Source organism: Phaenicophaeus curvirostris, chromosome 24 (assembly GCF_032191515.1).
Source record: "Phaenicophaeus curvirostris isolate KB17595 chromosome 24, BPBGC_Pcur_1.0, whole genome shotgun sequence".
NCBI classification, from domain to species: domain Eukaryota; kingdom Metazoa; phylum Chordata; class Aves; order Cuculiformes; family Cuculidae; genus Phaenicophaeus; species Phaenicophaeus curvirostris.
The window spans coordinates 181,330-203,695 of record NC_091415.1 but is presented as its reverse complement, the minus strand read 5'-3'; the positions used below and the strand labels follow the sequence as shown (position 1 = coordinate 203,695).

Here is a 22,366-nt window from a genome sequence, read left to right as displayed (position 1 = left end):
CGCTAATGAGGGCCCCGCTAATTAACAAGGACGGGCCCAGCGCCCGCGACCCGGCGGCAGGGGCTGGCGGTGTCACATAGAGCGTAAAGCGCCGCAGGTTTGATCGCCACATGCTCTTTCCAGAAAGGGTCGCGACGGCCAGGTGCCCACAGGCCCGAGGGGACCCGCCCCGAAGCCACAACACACACACACACACGCGAGAGAACGCGGCCCTCTGGGCATCTTTATTCCCTTTTAAACAGCTTGTGATAGAAAAAATGTGCACATAGAAATCCCTCAGGTCCCTCGTCCCTCTGGGTGTCCTGAATGGCTGCAAGAAAATGTCTCTTAAAAACTACAGGAACATGAATCCCGCAGCCTCCGTCAAAGTCCTCGCTTGGGAAAAGCAGCGTGAAAATGTAAACCAGTGTTGGAGAGATGTTCGCTGTTCCTGGAGGATTGTTCTTTGATCGCAGGTAAGAGAGAGCAATCTTTATATAAAAATCTGTTAAAAATACCACAATACTGGTAAATCCCTACGGCGATGCAGCTGTTTTCCCTCAGTACAACTACATCGGATCTGTCACTAGGCTTACCTGTGATATAACACAAAAAACCTGTCTACGTGGCCAGTTCTGGGTCAGTTTTGAGGTCCCAGGCAGCGGGAGGCCAAGGAGCTTTGCCCTGGAGCGCTGTGTTTGTGCAGGGTCCAAGGGCAGTGCCTTTGGACCACAGCGAGCCAGTACCCGCACCCTGGAGTGCAAGCAAACCCACACAGGTCTACCAATAAAAAAAACCCCACTCAGATACACAACGTCCTTCCCATTACACAGGCATCAGAAAGGGTTCTTCACTCTTGTTTTCACCCTACATCAAGGTAACGCAGACTCCTTATGCAAGTCACCGCGCATGGGGCTCTGGCCAGCTATCTACTCTTCTCACCTCCTTCTAAGCACGTGCCCCAAAAATGTTAACCCAGCCAAACACTATTAGCTTGCCAAAGCAAAACAAGAGCTCTGCATGCCTGCTTTGTGAAGGCAGAGCAAAATGGGTACCTGCCACTTACAGTGCAGTTTTTTAATCATCACAACCTGTATTACCTTGTCTAGCTGCTGAATGGGTGGACTTCAGTGCCATCTGCACAGCTGGAATTATTAATTAACACTCATAAAACATAACAAACAGGAGAGGAAATTAATTATCACAAGGGAGTACACATCAAATACTTCATGGTTAAGCATCTGTACGCTGTAATTACTGAGACGTCCTCAGTACGCCTCAGTGCAAGCCTTGGCCATCAAGAAACCGTATGTCTGTTCAGAAAAATGCAGAGAAAAGAGCCCACTCATTTTGGAAGGCAAATATACAGGGAAACACCTGAAAGAACAAACCAATATCCATCCTTGCAGGGTAGTTCCCTAACAGTCTCTGAAGTCAAGATCTGGAGATAAGGTTATTCTGTGACTTAGGCTTCACAGTCAGGCAGATCTTCTCTTCCAACATCAAAAGATTCTTTGCTGATGGACAATAGTTGACGCAGCTCTTTGTTTTCAAGCTGCAAAATCAATTATTTGTGCTGAAATAGAAATGAGCTAATTCACCATTAAAAGACAGAAATAGAAATGGGCTAATTCACAATTAAGACAATAACCTTTTAAGTAGCCCCAATCCTTCACAGCTAAGTAAAACCCTCATTTTATGCCATAAGCATTGATACAGTAAGAGAGGAAACACGTAATTAAAAGCTTATCTTTTGCTTACACACACACACAATACAAACATCAAGAACTTGAAAATAAACACATCATGTTCTACATTTCCTGACCCCATCCCCAAATTTTTGATTGTTATCAATCCTCGACACACACAAAGTCCAGAGTAAGCCTAGAGACTCCCAAAGCTTGATCTAACCCCGCCAACTGCATCTGTTCTTACCTCCAACTGAGCTAGTTTCTCCTGAACTTTAAAGAACTGATCATCATCGACTTGAACAGCTTTTCTCATCACCTCTCCCATCTCACATACTCTGTCTATTTGACCTTCAATTTCCTGAAAGACATAAAAGTAATACATTCGATGCGTTCAGGCAAAAGCAGCCATAGTAATTTATGCCTTCTAAATCAATAGCTTTCATTTTCTCAGTTTTGGATTATTTTCCTGGTTTGAATTTTAATGACTTCCTCCTAAGGCACCTGCAATCCTTTCTGAATTCTACAGTAGTTAAAGATGAAACCATGTACGTCATTGTCCATTATCATGAGTCATCAATGGAAAGAGCAAACAGAATTATACCAATCAGCACAATGAAGCACCCTTACTTACGAAGATGGAAATAGTTTCAAGTGTGACAAGGACTAAGACGACAGATTCAGGTTCATGTCACTATGATAAGCGTGCAGTAAATTTCTTATTGTTTATAAAAGCTTGAGTCTGAATTTATAAGAACGCCAAAACCAGAAGTAAATGAGATTTCAAGACCAAGTAACAGTGTGAAGCAAACAGCCTCATCTCAGAAGGAAGCGCCGAACAAGAACAATAAAATAAATAAAGCCAGGGTCTTCTGAGACAGGAAGTACAGAACCTGTCTAGATACAGCTCTGACCCTCTGGAATATGCATTTTCTGGATGCTCAGAAATCCCCATACAACAAACACTGAAAAATTCCAACTGATTACGTAGCAACAGTTCCTGTTTGAAGAGCACTGCATCTCAAAACAGTGTGTTTAGAGAGTAACTCAAATGTGCAAACACAAAAATGCCAGTAATTAGCTAGAAGGAGTAAGGTAAGAATCTGTGAGCTTTTGAAGCATTTTAGCGTAACACAGAAATGTAAGGTTATCACAAAGCACTGTGGGGAGCATCAGATAATGTTGTAGGGTGGCACTTCTCTAAGTGTCAGTTGTTTTTCCACTGCTTCTGGAAGATAAATGTGTCACCAGGGCAGAGGATTTGGTTCTGAATTCCATTATTCAGAAAATATGTAAACAACTCCCTTAGAAGGGAGCTGGAGGAATGAGAAACACAAGTCAATCTGGGAAGAAAGAATGATGTTTTTTTCTAAACATTAAGTTGGTTATAATAAGAATATAGCTCTGTAAAGAGATATGAAAAGGCTGCAACTGTTCTCCAAGTGGTGGGTATGGAAAAACTCATGGGTCTAATCTGAAGTAGAGCAGATTTTGCCTGGATACTGCGATAGCTGAGGTACATTCCAGCAAAGGCTTCTGCAGGGCCTTTTCAGCTTCACACTTCCGTGCTGTTAAAACTGAGCAAAAGCGGGGCCTGGGAATGATGTCAGAAGTTTGGTTGAACTGTTACGAATTGATAAACAGCCATTCTTGTACCTGAGCAAGCACTGAAAGCAAAGCATTGCGGCAGTACTGAACTTGAAGAGCCAAGCAGCACAAAACAGAGAACTAATGAGTTGCCATGTATCAGTGCAAAAGGTTAGGCTGTCTCTAGTTCCAATTAAAAACCCACAAGATGGGAGATGTCGCTATGCTGAACCAGCTTGCTCTTCTCTGATCACATAAAAATGCACTTTAACAAATGCTTAACTTCATTCAGAAGCTTAAAATAGAGAATTAATGTTATTACACCGCTATTAGGCACCTAAAGGTAAACAAGGCAGCAGTTACCAGTAGCCACAGCTTAGAGTTCAGAACACCCTGCATCCAGCATGGATGAAAGGGCAGGTTTTGGCCACCACACAGAGTATTCAGATATAAAAACGTTTGGAGGCAACGATTTCTTAAGAGTCGAGCATCCTGCAGCTCAGAGATTTAGGAGGTTCTTCTCCCTTTGTTGCAGTTACTGAGCTGGGACCATAATGGCCCCGATGTCTTTGATGGGAGCGTGGGAACCCCGCACTAAGCCTGCCCTCGGAATCGCCACCTGGTGCAGGACAAACGAGCTTCCTTGGGCTGGGAGTGGGTGAAGCTTTTCAGCATCCTGGTAACTGTCGCGGCCTGCCTGCTATGAAAGGAGCCGAGAAAACACCAGCAGAGAGAGGTGAGAGTTTGTGGGGCACAGACGTTCCGTGAATGGAAACAAAGGTGTCTGAGATCGACAGGAGACAGGGAGCAGGGTCGGGGGCCCTCTTCGTCCCCATCCCACCTTACCAAGGAATTTGCCTGATGCACCCGCAGGACCGGTTCCGCGTCTTCACCTTTTCTCCCCTGCAGAAGCTGCAGCATCTGCTTTCTGTATTTGCTCATGATGAGCTCCAGCGCATCCTGGTGCTCCTCCAGCGAGACCCACAGCTCTGCCAACACAGCACGGCCCCGGCACTAGGCACAGCGACCTCGCGGCGGGACCCGCGGCGGGCTCGGTACCGGCTGCCGGCCCGGTTCCCGCCCCCGCCGAGCGCTCCCCGCAGCCCCCGCAGCCCCCGGGGCACCCAGGGAGGCGACAGGGGCGAACCCGCGGCGCCCCGCACCCTCCCGGCCCCGCCGCCCCCGCTCACCGCGGTTCTCGCGGCGCAGGTCGCGGATCTGCGTGTTCTCCTGGGGCAGCAGCAGGGGCGGGCGCGGCTCGTGGCGCTCGGCGGGGCCCTGCGGACACACGCGCGGCGGTCGGTGCGGCGGCCGCTCCGCTCCGCTCCGCGCGGCCCCGGCCCGGCGCCCCCCGCCCCGCCCGCACCTGCTCCGCGCGAGGGGCGCCCGCCTCGCGCATGGCGGCCACGCGGCGGTGCAGCAGCGCCGACTGGTCGATGAGCGACTCGGCCGCGGTGTCGTGCTCCTTCAGCCGCTCCAGCAGCGTCCGCGCGTCCGTCAGCACCTTCTCGATCGTGCAGGACATGGCGGGGCCCGGGCCGGGGAACGCGGACCCGCCGCCGCCACCAGGGGGCGACACCGCCCCGCGACACCGCCCCCGGGCCACGCCCCCACCTCCCCCGCCTCCCCGCGGGCCCTGCGGCCGTGGCCCCCGGCGCTTTTGGTGTTCCGCGTCGGTGGGAGCCTCGGAGCTTTATTTTTCAGTATTAACAGCCTCGTTAACAATGTTTTCAACAACGATGTTGGAACGGAGCTCCTTTTGACCCGAGTTACGTTTCAGGTTTAAAGCCCCGTGGGGGAGCTCGGTGAGGTACGAGGCTGCGACCCCAGAGGAAACCGCAGTTGTGTGTCAGCAGCGCCTCCAGAGCGCCCGTGCGTCCCGGTACGGAGCAGAGCAAGCGGCTGCCTTTGGTGTATTTCAGTAGACTCAGACTCCTGAGTAAAGTATGAGACGCATTTGCGAATTTGGGTAATGTAATGCTGCTTTATAGAAACTCGGGTGGAATGAAAGGCCTCAACCACGCCTTGTAGCACATTTTACCTTCTGGTCTGTCCTAATTTTTCTTGTTAGACAACACTAAAAAGTTAAAGACAACTTGTTACTATAATTCCTTTTTCATCATGGGTGACTCATGAACATTTGGAAAACTGGCAAATATTACTGTGCGTCCCACTCTGGTTATGTAACGAGCCAGCCAAAGACGTCGTATCCCCACATTGCAGCCCCTGCTCCCTGCCCTGGCTCCTCTCTGTCCCCACCTTTGTGCCCTCACACATGCCATCTCTACCCTTCCACCTGATTCAGCCCTGCAGCGGGGAGGCCCTCAAGGAGCTGTTTGGGAATGCAGCACTGGCAATTCCAACTCACGTCTGCCAGGAAGTCAGCTAAAGGAACACCCTGTTTGTGCTGCGTGCAGGACCATCACACCTGCACTGAGACTACGCGTACAGACTGTGTGCTGGCTGGTTCTGTTCCTTGCCTTTACACTTGACACGCAATACTTACTTTCCCCTGGGATCAGAGTTGACAGCTTGGCCTTTCATGCCAGGTAGAGACAAGCTGGGCACAGAGTGCTAGCGCTGCTGTACCAGACTAACCTTTTGTGATCCGTGTGTTCCCTCTGTGGGATTCTGCTTGCTGGAAATAAAATTGCAGCTTGAGAAGGTGGGAGTCTACAACACGACCGCCATGCAGCGTGGTCCTGTGTTCTCACTTGAGGATGCAGCTCACCCACTCTCCAGCAGATCTTATGACACAGAATCATTTGTTCCGTTTCCAAGGGCGGCAGAACGAGCTAGAGTGGCGCCAGGATGCAGATCGGATCCCAGTAGGACAAAGCTTCTTCATTTAAATGCTGAGAATGCTTGCCACCAAGACTTCTAGTATGTAGCAACAGCGCTTAAACAGATCAACAGACGAGCATTTTTTGACTGGTGGTGCCTTATAATTCCCTTGGCTTTATCACATCAATCCTACATAAACTGAAGAGAATGTATAAATTTGGCCTCTCAAACTTTTTAGTGTTTAACTTCGGTTCAATTAAACACTTATGTATGTGTACAAAGTGAAAAATGAGGTTATGAGAGGTTAATGCTTTAATGCTTTTAATAACTCTTAACCACATGGCTGTATTTTGTCAAACGGAACATGAGTTTGTTCTAGCAGGAGAAGCACACGCTCGCTGCAAGCACTCAGGCTCTCCAGCACAGCAAAGCTGCTACAGAGCCAAACCTGTTCCTAGGCCATAGCTGGTATTTCTTGTGATGGGGAAAATACACAGCCTGAGCACAGCTGAGGAGGTGCTTACACACAGGAGGAACATCAAAATGGAACGAAAGCCAAACAGATTAAAAGCACAGAAGAAGTAATTGAAAAGAGCTTGGTAACAAGACACAGCACAGAATCCCAAGCACAACATGGGATCTGTGAACCCGGGAGAAGCTCTGACATCAGCACCAAGGGTGCCAAAACCACACGCACAAGGCAGTGCCCGTACTGCCCTCCACAACACCAGCAGCATGGATTAGGAGGCCAAGTGAATCCTCTTCCGGCACTTCCCAGCCTATGCTTACAGGTGGATGCAGAATACAGAGTTGTTCTTTGACAAAGAAATTCAGTCTTATTGTTATAACTTAATCTTAGTTATCCCACTGTGATAAATCTGAAAGAGTCACATGTTGCACCACAGCACTCACATCTATGAGTCTAATATGCTTTTTACTATTAAAACAAATGTCCTTAAGATGGAATCCAGGCTGGAAAGAAGGGGAAACTTTATCACTGATGAATGGATATATCCAGCCATTTCAGCCTCTCAGCAGCAAGACTTCACTACTGATAAAATGCTGACCAAGGGATTACTCTGTAGCTTAACACAGGGAGTCAAGATATTCTGCTTTATGGAAATTTAGCCCAGGAACTGGCTTCTCTTTGCTGTACAAAGTATGGCTATTTAAGAACCTCAAGGTTTAGTCACATTTACCAGAGTTCTCCATAAACTATGAATTCTGAGATCACTGCAGGAGATTGTAACCAAGCTTTAGTAGATACCTTTATTTCCCTCCACATTGTGCCTTGCTGAATATGGATATTGACCAGTCTCAATCTTCCCACCAAAGGGAAACGCATGCAGCACAAGGCGCTGAAAGGTGGAGGTGGATGGCGACTCATGTATTTTGTTGGTGTTGAATGGATGGGCTCATTAGTACCTTGAGATTCTACCTTCTGGCCCTGCACGCCAAGCGTAAGAGAACATACAGGAGGAACAGCAGCACTCTGTGGGCCAGCTTGAGATTTTCAAGAAATTTTAAAGTAGTTTAGCTTTTTCATTAAAATTCAAGATATGTCAAATGTTCAGGTTGTTAAGATTTTTGCTAAATGGGAGCTACTCACTGCATAGGTCCCATCAGCCCTTTCGGGGCAAATAGCTGAATAACTTCATATTTGCACACTATATTAATGCAGTGGTTCTTCTGTTCACTGCAGCCCTCCCTGTAACAGATGCCTGTGTACAGCTGAGCCCCACTCCCGCACAGGCTTCCTCTGCCAGTCCTCAAGTTCTGCATCCAAACTGTTCAGGAATGTGCTGAATACAAGGGACAATTTCCCACTGCTGCAGCTTCTGGACCCGATCCTGCCTTGGAACACATGATCCAATATCAAATCCACCACATACAGCAGATCCACGTCCTACTCAAATCCACTCTTTCCCCCTACTGAGAGCGAGCAGTGCAAGGTAACACCAACCTGCAAGGATGTCTGTGATGAAGCTTTGTGCTGCTTCTCTCCCACGGCTGCGGTTCACCCTGGCTGTGCAGAAAATCCTAACAGTGCCAGAACCGCTGCACTTCTGAGGATCAATAAAAAACCCAGAAGAGAGGGTGAACGGAGAGCTTGCTGTTTTGTCATGAGCTTCTTATCATATTGTAAAAGCAAGCAGTTCTCAGAACACAAAACTTCATCTATTGATCTGCCAGTGTATTTTATGCCTCTAAAACATTTTATTTCTCTAGAACAAAAACAGGTAAAAATTAAATTAGATCAATTTAATACATAAACTGTATTGTTAATGTTCAACTTTCTTCAGTATTGTACAGAAGAGTTTACTACCAGGAGATACTTAATCCTATAATGAAATAATCTGTATTCAATATAACCTTTAACTCACATAGAATGACAATTACTGTAATTAGCAATTAGTTTTCCAAAGGCTCCCAATTGTGTAGTATTTGACTCTTGCTTTCATCGTTTAATGATTTACAGTAATGAGCTGGAACATCGGTATTTTGTACTGAAATGGCCAAAATAGTTGTCGAGGCATTGCTGCCCTCGTGTGAGAGAGCTCAGATGTTTTTGTGAAGAGTTAGCCAAAAGCAATAGACAATGCCACCGCTTCTGCTCTGTTTTTACTGACAAACAACAACAACGTGACCGCAATGACTCTCAGTTAGAGTCTCGGTAGTTTTTGAAGGACTGCTGCTTTGCTGAGACTCTGCCCTTTGTTTTAAGTCATGTTTGACAAATGCTTTATAAATGAGCAGAAGAGGTGGTTTATGTTTCATTAATGAGGCTGATAGTGGTTAATTACTGAAGTTACGTAAACAATCCAATACCAGACCAAGCTGAACGGGTCAGTTATGTAGAGAAGATCCAGCTGGAGCAGATACGATTTCCTTTAACTATTCAGATACCAAACACATTACAGAGACCTAGAATCTCTGCTTCAGATGAATAAAGAATTCTGCTTAGCTTGAGAATGAATCCTCTCAACAGGTACTGACCTAGGGAAGCTTTTCCTTGACCTGCAGTTTCAGCACTCCCTGAATTCTTAGCCCTGACTGCACAAAGGCAGCCATCCCGCGTAGGTTAGACTGCACGGCAGCTCACAGTTTACTTGGATGATGGAAGTGAGGCAGAAAAAGTGGTACAACACAAAGAGTTCAGGTCCAACCAATGCAATTGGTGCTGAGTATCTTCTATGGAAAACATGCGAGTCCCTCATTCTCCAATTCAGTGGCACTTCCAGGTTTTGGCTCACAACATGAACTTGTTCAGCTAATGTGTTCAGACCGCATTGCTAAGTTTACTCACTTCTAGCAAAGTACGCTTGAAGCGTAAGATTATTTCCTGTGCTCAATAAAATGGCACTGGGCTTGTTACTGATCAGAGGCTTTATCAGCATTTTATACAAGTTGTGTACATAAGGAAAAACAACAGAAAACTGAGCTGGAAGATATCTCAGAAGTTCTTTCTCCTCCTATACATATCAAAATAACTCAGAACAATTAGTAAGTTCATCAGGTAGCCCAAACTCATCTTCAAAGCATCCAGTCATGAAGATTGCACAGGCAACTTATTTCAGTGTTATTTTTACCACCATAATTCCTTTTTTTAGTATCTAACTTAAATCTTCCTTACTCCTAAATAAGCTTTTTATTTCTTGACTTTTTACAAGCATGGAAACCAGTTTATTTTCCTCCTTTTTGCAGCAGTTCTCCGCGTGACTCAAGTGGGCTCCAAGGGCTCCCATTTTTGTTGTCACACTAAGCTCTGAATAGAAGTGATCTGTTAAAAGTGCACAAATATATGTATTTAACATGGACTAGTCACCTGGTCTGAATCAGTGCATGACCACGCAGAACAGTTTCATTACCACAGCTACAAGATAGCCTGTCGGCTGGAGTAAATGACCATGGGCTAACACTTAGTGTGGCACTGCAGTTAATTTCTACTACAACTAAGTTTTAGGTTCTTATAAATTTATTTTATAAATTGAATTTGCTCTGAATGCATTAGGTTTTCTAACACTAAACAGGATGGGGATTAGACACCTTCTAAAAACCTGGGCTTCTGGTTTAAGCTTCCTGAATTCAATAGGCTTTATATACCCACGTCCCATATGTATGCTTGAACAGCTTACCAGGAAGGTCTCTTCTACCAGAAAAAAGCACTAAAAAAGTCAGTAGTATTTAAAAGCTATATGTCGTTCTTCACAAACTGCTGCTTGTTGTGCTAGTTGGCACATGAAAGGCTGAAAAGCTGGATGGGAAAGCCAATGGTTTATGCGAAAGATAGGCTGCTATGAAAAAAATCTTAGTTCTATCAATTGTAAATTCTTCATTTTTACCACTGAAGGTTTTCTGACATCTTAGTAAGTTGCTGTATAAGTCTGCTTTTTCCAGAAAGACAAATGCTGATCAGAATAAAATTTACAAGATCATGATCTTTGTCCGGCCCTCCATCACCACACGTCAATGCAGAGCTCAAAAAAACCCACAGGATGCTCAGGTAACATCTGTGAGTAATCTTTTTGTTCTGGAAAGCCAGACTCAAGCACTCTGCCTCCAAATACTAACAGATTCCTGAATGGTGCTATACCACATGGGGATAAGTCACGTGCTCTTCCTGGAGCCTATGGGATACAAACATGATTCTCCTTTGAAGGGCAATGTCTGTTTGCTTTGCCTTGTTCCACAGATCTGTGAAAACCTGTTGTCCCTAAGGACTAGGTTAAGTGACACTGCAGTAAGATAACCAACAGGAGATTAGTTTTTCCCCTTCCTGTCTAGTTCCATGAAGTACATGACAGAACCATGTTTTCCTGAGTTAAATTAAGATATTCTCTTACACAGCAGAAGGGTGACCGCCTTCTGGAGTGGTCGACAACCTGCTGAGCACCACATTAGGGAGAAAGTGTTACAACATGATAGGACAAGAGGATATGGCCTTAACTTGCATCAGGGGAGGTTCGGATTAGACATCAGGAACAATTTCTTCACTGAAAGGGTTCTCAGGCACTGGCAGAAGCCGCCCAGGGCAGTAGCTGTGTCGCCAGCCCTGGAGATGTTTTAAAGATGGGCAGATGAGGTGTTCAGGGACATGGCTTACTAGTGGACAGGTACTGTTGGACTCAGTGATTTCAAAGCTCTTTTCCAATCAAACGTTTCTATGATTCTATTAAATGCCTTATCCAAAAGGTCACATCTTGTATCTAGGAAATGATGAAAACCTCAGACTGTAATAATTAATTAATTAGAAATTAATAATAATGGAAGTAGTTGGGTCTTTTAAGAATGAAACTGCAAAACTAGCAGCAGCAGAAGTTCCTAAGGTTCATTTTCTGTTATGAGAGCATACACGAGCCCTGTCTGTGTGTCATCCACATGGCAGGGCAGAACTAGAGCAGGGAAGAACATGGTGAGTGTTCCATGTTTGGAGACGCTGGCCTAACCAGGTGTTCCCACCCGCAATGATTACGGCGTGTCGGTATCTCCGGTAACACCCTTGCAGTCTTGTCTCTGCCCAGTAAATGGACACCGTCCATGAACACTCAGCCATTCGATGCTAAGCAATCAAAACAAGAGAATTTTAAATTCCACCCAAGAGCGGAATAGTCAGTAACTGGGCAGGGAGCACGCCGGGAAGCGGTGACGTGAGGGTCCCCATGGCCTTTGTCCCTGATGACCCAGTTATTATTTGATTTATGTGGACTCGCAGCTGCCCTTGCTCCGACCCCCAGGAAGGCTGTGTGGGAAGTTTGTGTCTCGGAGCCACAGCGCTGCTCTGCGCAGTGTCTGGAGCCCAGGGTATGCACAGGAGCTGATAAATAGGGAAAAGGCCCGGGCTGCTCCAGCTGGACTCAGAGCTCGGACCAGTGCTACGGCCCCGCCGACTCGTCTCTAGAAGCAAGAAACTCTGGAGCTACCGTAAGCATTTAACTTGCTACTCTGAATGCTCTGGGGTTATAAATTGTTTCTCTAGTCACAAATGAATTTGCCACGTGAAAATATTTCAGGCAATGGGCTTTTTCTTTCTTTTTCCTTTTTTTTTTTTGATTTCTTTTCAAACAGTTGACTAAATGAAAATAGAAAACATGCTCTTTTAAATTAAATATGGTACCTTACTGTCAAGAATTTGTTACAGCATTGCTTCACTTGACATACCGAGTGAAGCAAAACAACTTTTAAATTCCATTGCTTGCTTCCCTTCCTCAAAGTACCTGGAAAACTGTTAAGCCTCAAACAACCTCTAACCTCTTATTTTACAATGTATAAAAATTACACCTTTGAAATAATTATTCCTGGGGTAATGATTCCAAAGGAAGATGACAAGATAATTGCAACACAGTCCATTGATGAAATAAGATGATTCCTGTTATGGTTAGTGTATGACAAGGAAGGACCACAATTAATGAGAAGTGGGACTTCTTCAAACAGGAGCTTTGAGGAGCTTCCTGGCACATTAAAACTGGAAGAAACCGATAAAACCTTAATAATTAATAGAAGCTGCAAATATGATCAATCCTACAACTTCCCCTGCAAAATCATTCTTTAATTACTGTAATCAGTGATTCTGAATTGCTTGAGTGAAACTGAATATATCCCCTGGCCTCGTACACAGTTGCCACTGACAGTGCACAGTTAAATATTTTTTTCAGTTTTTGTTTTAAATGTCACAAATTTAAATATTAAGCTATGCTTCTCAGAAGCACAAAAGTGCAGTGATTACCCCCTGAGACTGAAATGTGCTGTCTGCTTCCACTACCTGGCCACTAACATGCCACAAGGTGGCTTAAATAAATGTTGAAGACCTTCAGCCTGAGTTCTAAAATTCTCTGTAAACAAGAAATTTCCCTGTGACTCGACTGTCAAAATATTTATGACAGTTGAAATACAGTCAATACACAGCTCTTAAAGAGCTCCTTGGAGCCTCTTCTACAAAAAGCACGTTTTGCATCTTAATAAATTTAATATTATAAGCTGATGATATGGTATTTTGTAGCAATAAAAATGATAAAACCACTACGTTTCCCCACAACTAAAAATAAATAGCTGTACAGTATGCACTCAAGTCTGAACGTGCACATTCTCTCAAGTGACTGGTTTGTGATTCTACTTAATTTTATCAATTAATGCCTTTTTGGTTTTTTCTGTAATGGCTTCCCTCTTTGATACATTGAAAAGCCTTTTGGTTAGGACTAACAACTGGATGTTGTTGAATTACCGTATTAGGGCTTGGATAACCAAGCCCTTGAATCAACAGATATTCCAGTTTATATTGAACTTTATTAGTACAGAAGACCGATTACTGTCAAAACTAAGCCCGTTGAAGTGTGACATTTTCAAACATGCTTAAGTGACCTCAAGTCTGGGCCACAGCTTCTTCTGAAAAAACAATAATTAAATTCTCACATTTGTAGAAGCTTTTAAAATTAAAAGCGCAAACCCCCACCCCTCCTCCAAACTATAAGGATTTCATACATGAAAATACCCAGCAGAAATAGCATCTCAGAAGTAACTGAGAGGAAGGAAAAACAGCATGTGACTTTATGCAGAGGACATTTTCTCTCAGGTCAGTCTAAGGACTAAAGGCTTTCGTCTTGATGGACCATTATCTGTTATCTCTGATAGACTGTGCTACTGCTTGTGATCCTTTGAGACGGGTCGTTAAATTATCTTCTTTTGTTTTCAGTTATTTCCACTTTTTAGGCTAAAGACCTTTATGCCTTGTCTCTGGGAATACATATCTGGGTTTTGTTCCTTCCTAAACACATGTACGGAAAACGTGTGGCTGTACTAAGAACACAGAAGAGAGAACAGTAGGCACAGAGTATTTTGTTGGGAATGTCAGGACTGTAGCTGCCCTGAACACTCAAAGTTCTGACTCCAATCATATTCCAACTTTATCCAGGTTACTCTTTTGAGAATGATGGCTGGGCAGCGTGCTGCCTTCTGCCAGGGCTTCACAGCTTTGCTGTGCATAGCAGAGCTTTGTGTGCAGGTAGAACTGACTTGCCTGCATGGCAAAGTGTTAATTGAATGTATGCAGGATCTGAAGAAGGCTCCTGCAGGTCAAGGTTCACTCCCAGGGAGGTGTGAGAGATTAGGGATGGATCAGATGGATCCATATAAGACTGGATCAGTGTAATTTTATTTCAGCTTCTATTATTTTTATTTAAAAAAACTACTGAAATCCAGAAACACATATCTTCAGCAAATACACATTTTTTTTTGGGAAAACGTAGACTTTGCCCAGGCCAAACTGATCTAACTGATAAGGACCTCATGATGGGGTGAGTCATTTCTCTTTCGAACAAATATTTACTAGCAGAGATAATAAAACCCCGAGCATTCCACTGCATCTCTTCACCTTCTGCTGACAACACAAAGAGAAAGTGTTCAGTTCAAAAGATATGTCCAGTTTGGAGGGGAGTGGATGTATGTCTTTCAGGACAAGACTTCAATTTAGATGCCCTGAAATTACATACCATTTTCTCAGCTGGAGATAGCTGCAGGTATTGCACAAAACCTAACATCAGAGTCTTTCAAGAAGAACTTCAAACCCAAGTTGCTGTAAATTCTGCAAGAGGCATGCATAGAGAATCCTGTTTGATTTTCTGTACTTTCCAAACACTTGCCTATTTCATCTGTCCTGTCTTTCCTGTCTGCTCTGGGAAAGCCTATGAACAGCTCACTGGCAAAATTTGCTCACTGGCAAAAAAACCTTTAAGAATTTTTAGAACACCCTTTTTCAGAACGTCTCTATAAAGTGCAATTACTGAAAAGTAAGTTTTGAACTCACAGCCCAATAGCTACTCTGCACCAACTGTGCCGTGGTGAGCTTGCAGGTCACTGTATAACGGTGAGCATTAAAGAATTGGGCCAGGAGCCCAGGCCTTTCAGTAATCGAGGGGCAGAGAAAACCTCCCTAGAGGGAATACATCCTAGATGAGATCTATTTTTTTCATCTTTAGAGGTTGCTTTGTACGTTTTAAGGAATGCAGGCTGTAAAACTCAGAACCTAATGTAAATGTGGCAGTGTTTAAGTCCCACTTAAAGCTGACTTTTACTGCTTAAAAAAGTATTTTCATGGGGAAGAAGAGAGATTCTATGCTGGCCTTTTCGGGCTATTTTCCTATATATACTTGCTTCAAATTTGCATAGAAAGTGAATGAAACAAACTCACTAAGAGCACATCTTTGTGCAGAAACAGAACAGCCACCACATTCATGTTAGTGCAAATGCCCTAACTCATTCTGAGAGCAAGTTTTTCTATCCAGTGAAGCCCCTTTGAATCCTTCCTGAACTAGAGAATTTACCAATGAGGTGTCTGATTTCCCCACATGGTTTTGTGTAAAATTAGGAGGTAAACAGTTAAATATAACTCTGAATTTTAGCAATGGACTCTTTCCTAAATCCCTACTGCTAGGCCAATCAAATATTTTGCAACCTCAGTGGAAGCACTACGTGACCTTACATGTACCTCAATTTTCTTTCACATCCCAGACATTTTTGGTTTTAGCTCTGTAGTTAAACCTACCCATCAGTTCTTTATCAGTCAATGTTTCTCTTATTTTTCCATTTCTCCAGGTTGCCTTAAAAGTCAATCACACAGCAAAGTGGATGAAACAGTCCTGCTGGGAGCAGAACATGGCCAACACATTTGTGGCTGTACCTGATGGATATTGTGTTCCTGAGCCCATTCAGTATTACGGTGAGTAAAGCAAAATTTTCACAGCATGAAAAAGCAGTATAGTAAAATAAGCACCTGGGGAAACTCCTCTCATTTTCTTCACTTTAGTTTATCTTTACAAGCTCTTAGAAGTTACACATTTGACTATCAAGCCCTCTCTAAAGGGTACTGAAACACACTAGCATGGGCTCATACAGATTCTGTATAGTGTGATTATGCCGACTGATCGTTTCACATCAACATTGCTGGGGCTGCCTCCCTTGAACTTGCAGGAAGAAGACACAGGTTTTATTATAGCATTCCAGATACATTATGGATAGGTAATGGTTATTCCATATCTTATAGATAACTGTCTCTGTACATAATTCTGTACCTACATTTTGCTAAAATGGAATTTCTTAATTATAAAGGATTGTGTGTGGAAAAATACTAAATAAAACAAGCCTCCGCTTTTTACTCTGCTGAACTTCAACTTTAGGACTCCTGTCACAGCAATTTTTAACACTCTATGATTTCTGGACCATCTTTCTCAGACCCCTGTTGTGCGACATTTTCAAAATGATGCCTGAAGCATGCGTCAATAATAAACATTTCACTCATTAAAAATCCACTTACTTATAGTAAAATATTCTTCTGTAATGTAGACAGCTAATAAAAACCACCTGTAAGGGTAAAAATCAAAAGGCACCTCTATTATCAGTCAGCGAGTGACATGGAATCACGTTAAGAAGAATCCAGTGGCACCCACGACATTGCCCAAATGGTTACCAAGGCATTTTCACAACTTCACCTAAGACTGTGCTTAAAAACATTACAGGTAGCACATTTAAAAGAATGTGTCAGACTGCCCTTCTGAAAATCTGTTTCTCTAATATCTATGATTACATTTTAAAACTTTCAAGTAGCTGATGTTGAGATATTTCTCAGGTTTTTGTTTCATTTTCCATTTCTTCCGTTTCTAGATGTTTTACCGGAGCACATCAACTACCAGCTGCAAGACATGGATTTTCAGACTGTGCCATACTGTCAATACTCAACAGCCCAAATTCCTCCTCCAGCACTACAGGCACCACCTTCCCAGCCACCATATGGCATGTATGGCCTGGACTCTCCGTACAGCGATGGGCAGTATGCCATCAGCACCTGTGAGCTGAGCAAAGCCTCTTTTGCGGCTCCCCACACAGATGGCAGTGGGTATCAAGGGCTGAAACGGCCGCGACTGAGCCACTCTTCTCCAAGAGTGAAGGGGCAGGAGGAGCTGTGTGTGGTGTGTGGCGACAAGGCCTCGGGCTACCACTACAACGCGCTCACCTGTGAGGGCTGTAAAGGTAAGTGGAGAATGGGCTGCTTCAGACCCAATTCTGACCGTGGCCCCAGGCTCAGCATGACATTCCATACCTATGATTTAAGCAAACAGAGTTAATTTTTTTTGAAGCTGACATTTCCACAGAGAATTGTAATTCATCTAAGGAACCTTTTATCTAACACGCTTACTCCAGATCCACATTTTTTACAACGTGGTTTGAAAAAACGCTGTGTTTAAATGAAAATGCCTGTTTAATATGAACATTTCAGGCAAGTGATTTCTGCATTGACGATCCTCTAGAACAATGTTTAAGCAGGTGCTGATTTTCTCATGGTCATTTATTACAGAATTACCTGTGTTATTAATTTCACTTATTAAAATGAAATTAAAACAAGTAATAACCACTTGCTACTTATATTTTAACTTGCTATATGGGAGCCATCTTGATCAGGTGAGAAAAACAGCAATTAACATTAGTCAGAAAGAACAAGACATTAACTGTTTTCAAAATGCAGATTTAATATCAAGGTAATGTTTCCATTGTAATTAAAAAAAACAAAACAAAAACCCCAAAAGACAACTAAACATTTCAATCATTATGAGATAAAGCTCATCAGATTCTTTCAGTCATAACCTGATCCTTGTCCGTAGGCTTTTTTCGACGCAGTATAACCAAAAATGCAGTGTATCGGTGCAAGAACGGTGGTCACTGTGAAATGGACATGTACATGCGAAGGAAATGTCAGGAATGTCGCCTGAAGAAGTGTAAAGCTGTGGGAATGCTAGCAGAATGTAAGTGCTCCTTCCACGCTGGCTGCTTTACTGATCAACTCAGATAAAACCTCTTCCAAAGCCAATCCCTTCTCCTCAGCAGAGGAACCTCAACAGGGCAGCAGTAAGCATGTCAGATGTGCTTTCTTGTTTGAAATAAACATTTAAAAATGGCACAATAGTTTTTCATGAAAACTCCTCCTGCTTTTGTGTCACAGAGCCACGAGACAGCAGGTGAAGAGCATGGACACTCAGGCCTTTGGGGTTACTGAACGCTAACTTAGCAAATAACTCTTGTCAAATTCTCTAGGGAGCGTAGTTCCTTAGAGGAGATGCAAGACTCGTGTTATCTGTAATAATAAACGTGATCACTTCAAATCGCAGTTATTTGAGAATGCAGATACTGACACGCTGTCCCACACCTCACAGGTTTGCTGACTGAAGTTCAGTGCAAGTCAAAGCGACTCAGGAAGAATTTCAAACAGAAGAGCAGCTTTCTTTGCAACATAAAACTGGAAGACGAGGGACTGAACAGTAAGCACGTATCATCTACAACAAGATCTGGAAAAGTGGGATATTTTTCTATTTAAAATATCTCTTTTTATCATTTATTTTTGCCCCGAGTCACTGTCACCTGACTGGCTTACTTTTTTAACAGATCCCAGAGAAGATGGAACTTACACCAGGGGAAAATCAGCTTCTTGACCATATCGTAGCAGCACACCAAAAATACACAATTCCCCTTGAGGAGGCAGGGAAGTTTGTAAGTGTACAGCAAAATCCTCTCACACTGCTAAGTTGTTGTTATCCTAAGCACCGCATCTTGGTTATTTCAAGTGACTAAACGCTCTTCCATGCAGCTACAAGAAACTGCAAGTCCTGAAGAGAGTTTTCTTCGTCTCTCTGAGACAGCAGTTGTCCACGTGCAGGTGTTAGTGGATTTCACAAAAAGACTTCCAGGTAAGTTCCTTTATTTAGGAAATGTTACAGGACCGCCTGACTCGTTTTGTTTAAGAGGTGGAAACTGATGGCATGAATCCAAGAAAAATACAGGCTTCAAGAAAACTCTCATTCAATTGTTTTACCTTCCAACCCTAACAATCAGGTTTACCATTTACTTGTCATGAGGACAAGTTCGAAGCATTCAATTTAAGAGCTTGCTATGATTAGATTTCTGTTCCATTTCTGACATGGAGTAGAGACACTTTCTGAAAGTATGTGGACTTGAAAATACCATCTTGAGTGAATTATTATTTTTACACTTGCTCCAAAATCCCATTCAGTTTGCATTTACTACGGTCATCAATGAAAAATACAGATGTTCCTTAAAAGGGAAAGGCAGAACAGAAGGGTTTAAACAAGTGCTCCTCTTCATATTTCCTTTAATAAAGAACAAGGGAACATGCAACTGAATTCACTACACTTCAATCTAAAGTTGAGAAAATAACATTTCACAAAAGGGCGATAATTTTTTCATTACTCTAAGTTGTAAAATATATTGACAGAAGTCAATCAACAGGTCTAAAGCAGATATCTGATGTAATTTAGCACTACTGTAGAACAGATCTGAAAGAATGGATGAGCTGTTTGTTTTCCTATGTTACACACCCCACTTCAATCGGGATTGAGAAAAGAATGAATAAAGTTCCTTTGCTCTTGAATTATAAGTGCAGATAATGAATTTGTCAAAAGATGAACGCTATTTGAAAAAATATCAGGTATCAATAAGGAGAATGTCCACAGTAGCTAAGCAATGCAGAAAATTCATAAGGCAATCTAGCCATGTGATATAAAACAGATACTAAGAAGAAATTTTCAATAAAGCCTTGCTTGGTCTCAAAATTTTCACTTGCATCTTCCTGTGAATCTCCTAACACTGGACACTGACAATGGCACTTGTCTTTTTTCTGTCTAACTTGCAAACCAGCAAGAAAGATCCCAACAGGCTTTGGTACACACATCTTAACTACAGCTGATCCTTCCAGTAAAGGTGTTTATGAACAAAATAATTCTATCAGCTCGTTAGGGACTGAAAGGCAGTCACAGCCCTCCCTGATTCTTAACATGCATCTTTCTCTGCAGGATTTGAGAGTTTAGCTAGTGAAGATCAGATTGCGCTGCTAAAAGGGTCAACAGTTGAGGCGATGTTTTTGCGCTCAGCCCAAATATATAACCAAAGAATCAGTGAATGCCAGCCATCAGCAAGTGAAAGTAAGTTTGCCTAATAAGTCTGCAATTAACACCAGCAGGATGTCTGCCACTTGGAAACAACTTCCATTAATTTCAGTTTGCTTAATCTCAAATAAAGTCCTATTCAAGCACAGTGGTACATGAAATAGTAATGCCCACATCCCTCCTACAGCCTCTTTTTTTTTCCCAAAGAGTATACAAAAGCAAGCAAATAAATAAATAAGTAAACTGGATATCTGGTTTCCTCCCATTGGTTCCAAATGAGAAGCAACATTTTTGAGCATCTGCACACATCGTGGGGTGGATGGATAATCTTAGTCATATTAATGACTTTTTATATTTTGTGTTAAGTTTAACACAAGAGGCTTTCACCAACAACAATGCAACCAATTGACTTGGTGCTGGATGCCAAAAATAGCAATTTTTTTCTACCTGTGCGGGTATGGGAATAATTCTCCCATTTTCAGGTATTTATCTGCAAAGAAGATGCAGAGCAGTATTTGAAGTCATACTGAGCCTGGCTGGGAACTTGTCTCTCTTGTTCCAGGTTATGTCAGATTCTCTGATCGTGGGACATGTTGTCACGTTCAAAGTCTTGATAAAAACAACATTTATTCCATGGAAATGTCTCATAGTGAAGAGGGCCCAACTTCCACTACTACCACAGGTAATGGAGGTCCAAGAGTCAAAACACTTGGGATTCCTTTCCTCTCCTGGGCCTGTTCTTCCTCATTGAGCAACTCTGTGAGCAAAGCTGCTGCTCATTCTCTGCTCCCCATCCTCCTCCCTCCCTTGAGCCACTTTGCCACACGCACCAGTGTTCCATCCTCATGGAAGGAAGAGGTGGTTTCCATCCTTCCTTACATCCTAGGACAGCCTGAGCTGCACACATGAAAAGTTCTCCCAAGTAACAAGCAATAAGATGAGAGGAAATGGCCTTATGTTGCACCAAGGGAGGTTTAGATTGGAGATTGAGAAAAATTCCTTCACTGAAAGAGTGAAGCATTGGCAGAGGCCATCCGGGGCAGTGGTGGAGTCCCCATCCCTGGAGGGGTTCAAACACTGTGTGACCGTGGCACCTGGGGACATGATTTAGTACACAAGATGGTGCTGTGCTGAGAGTTGGACTGGATAAGCTTAGAGGGCTTTTCCCACCTCAGTGGTTCCATGATGCAAAGGCTCGCATTACAACTGCAATGCAACTTTCCTTACCGCTTCAAACATAGACGTTGTGTTCATGAAGTCTGCTTGCTGTCTGATGCAACAGAAGTCCGGAGCCTCAGAAGATCACGACAGACATGATCCATGACAGCGGCACCTGTCTCTGCATGGAAATAACATTTCATTTTATGTAATTCTCAGGGATAACGGAGGAGTTCATCACGGCACTGTTTTACTTCTACAGAAGCATGGGGGAGCTGAAAGTCACCGAGCCAGAGTATGCCTTGCTCGTCGCAACCACTGTGTTCTTCTCAGGTAACCGAGGTGCCTCAAAATGAGACCACCTCCCTCACACCTTTTTTCCACTCCATCACTTCTTCCCTCCGGTAACATACTCTCCCTCTGCCCTAGACCGCCCGCTGCTGCGGAACCGGCGCCTCGTGGAGGAGCTGCAGGAGCCGCTGCTGGGCCTCCTCTATAAGCACGCCCGGATCCACCACCCCGCAGACCCACAGCGCTTTGCACGCCTTGTGGGGCGCCTGACGGAGCTGCGCTCCCTGCGCCATGGGCATGCGCAGGCAGCTCGGCGTGTGACCGACCCACGGCTGCGTGCACTGCTGCGGGGGCTGCGTGACCTGCAGTAGGGCCAACAGCACCCAACAGCACCCGACGGAGCCCGACAGAGACCAACAGAGCCCGACAGCACCTGTCAGAGCCCGACAGCACCCAACAGAGCCTGACAGAGCCCGACAGCACCCAAGAGAGCCCAACAGCGCCCAACAGAGCCCGACAGCGCCCAACAGAGCCCGACAGAGCCCGACAGCGCCCGACAGCGCCCAACAGAGCCCGACAGCGCCCAACAGAGCCCGATAGTGCCTGACAGTGCCTGACAAAGCCCAACAGCGCCCAACAGAGCCTGACAGCGCCCGACAGTGCCCAACAACACCCAACAGAGCCCGACAGTGCCCAACACTCGACAGTGCCTGACAGCGCCCAACAGAGCCCAACACCACCCGACAGCACCCAACAGAGCCCGACAACACCTGACAGCGCCCGACAGAGCCCGACAGCGCCCAACAGAACCCGACAGCGCCCGACAACACCTGACAACACCCAACAGAGCCCGACAACACCTGACAGCACCCAACAGAGCCCGACAGAGCCTGACAACACCCGACAGAACCCGACTCATCCCGACAGCGCCCGCCCCGC

The 22,366-nt window shown here is 44.3% G+C and overlaps 2 protein-coding genes across 2 annotated transcripts; one reads left to right on the top strand and one right to left on the bottom strand.

Annotated features, from left to right (window-relative positions):
- Positions 1-203: 203 nt before the first annotated feature.
- SIKE1 (suppressor of IKBKE 1) lies at positions 204-4,806 on the bottom strand. Its single transcript, XM_069875891.1, has 5 exons — positions 4,621-4,806; positions 4,445-4,532; positions 4,101-4,243; positions 1,915-2,028; positions 204-1,534 (listed from the first exon to the last, which is right to left on the bottom strand). The coding sequence occupies exons 1-5, from the start codon at positions 4,777-4,779 to the stop codon at positions 1,445-1,447; spliced, it is 594 nt and encodes a 197-aa protein (XP_069731992.1). The 5' UTR covers positions 4,780-4,806; the 3' UTR covers positions 204-1,444.
- Positions 4,807-11,686: 6,880 nt separating this feature from the next.
- LOC138730446 (bile acid receptor-like) lies at positions 11,687-21,819 on the top strand. The gene is made up of 11 exons (XM_069875616.1): positions 11,687-11,960; positions 15,624-15,747; positions 16,689-17,054; positions 17,684-17,824; positions 18,233-18,372; positions 18,462-18,566; positions 18,664-18,763; positions 19,886-20,014; positions 20,541-20,660; positions 21,356-21,469; positions 21,566-21,819. Exons 2-11 carry the CDS (start codon positions 15,657-15,659, stop codon positions 21,796-21,798), a joined length of 1,539 nt encoding a protein of 512 aa, XP_069731717.1. The 5' UTR covers positions 11,687-11,960; positions 15,624-15,656; the 3' UTR covers positions 21,799-21,819.
- The last annotated feature ends 547 nt before the right edge of the window (positions 21,820-22,366 follow it).

Coding starts and splice junctions, on each gene's coding strand:
- SIKE1 (XM_069875891.1), bottom strand. CDS start 4,779: ATGTCCTGCACGATCGAGAAGGTGCTGACGGACGCGCGGACGCTGCTG. Junction 2,029..4,100: donor TGCATCAGGCAAATTCCTTG/GTAAGGTGGGAT, acceptor TATGTCTTTCAG/GAAATTGAAGGTCAAATAGA. Junction 1,535..1,914: donor AGAAACTAGCTCAGTTGGAG/GTAAGAACAGAT, acceptor TTGATTTTGCAG/CTTGAAAACAAAGAGCTGCG.
- LOC138730446 (XM_069875616.1), top strand. CDS start 15,657: ATGAAACAGTCCTGCTGGGAGCAGAACATGGCCAACACATTTGTGGCT. Junction 18,567..18,663: donor TTGAGGAGGCAGGGAAGTTT/GTAAGTGTACAG, acceptor TCTTCCATGCAG/CTACAAGAAACTGCAAGTCC. Junction 18,764..19,885: donor TTTCACAAAAAGACTTCCAG/GTAAGTTCCTTT, acceptor CTTTCTCTGCAG/GATTTGAGAGTTTAGCTAGT.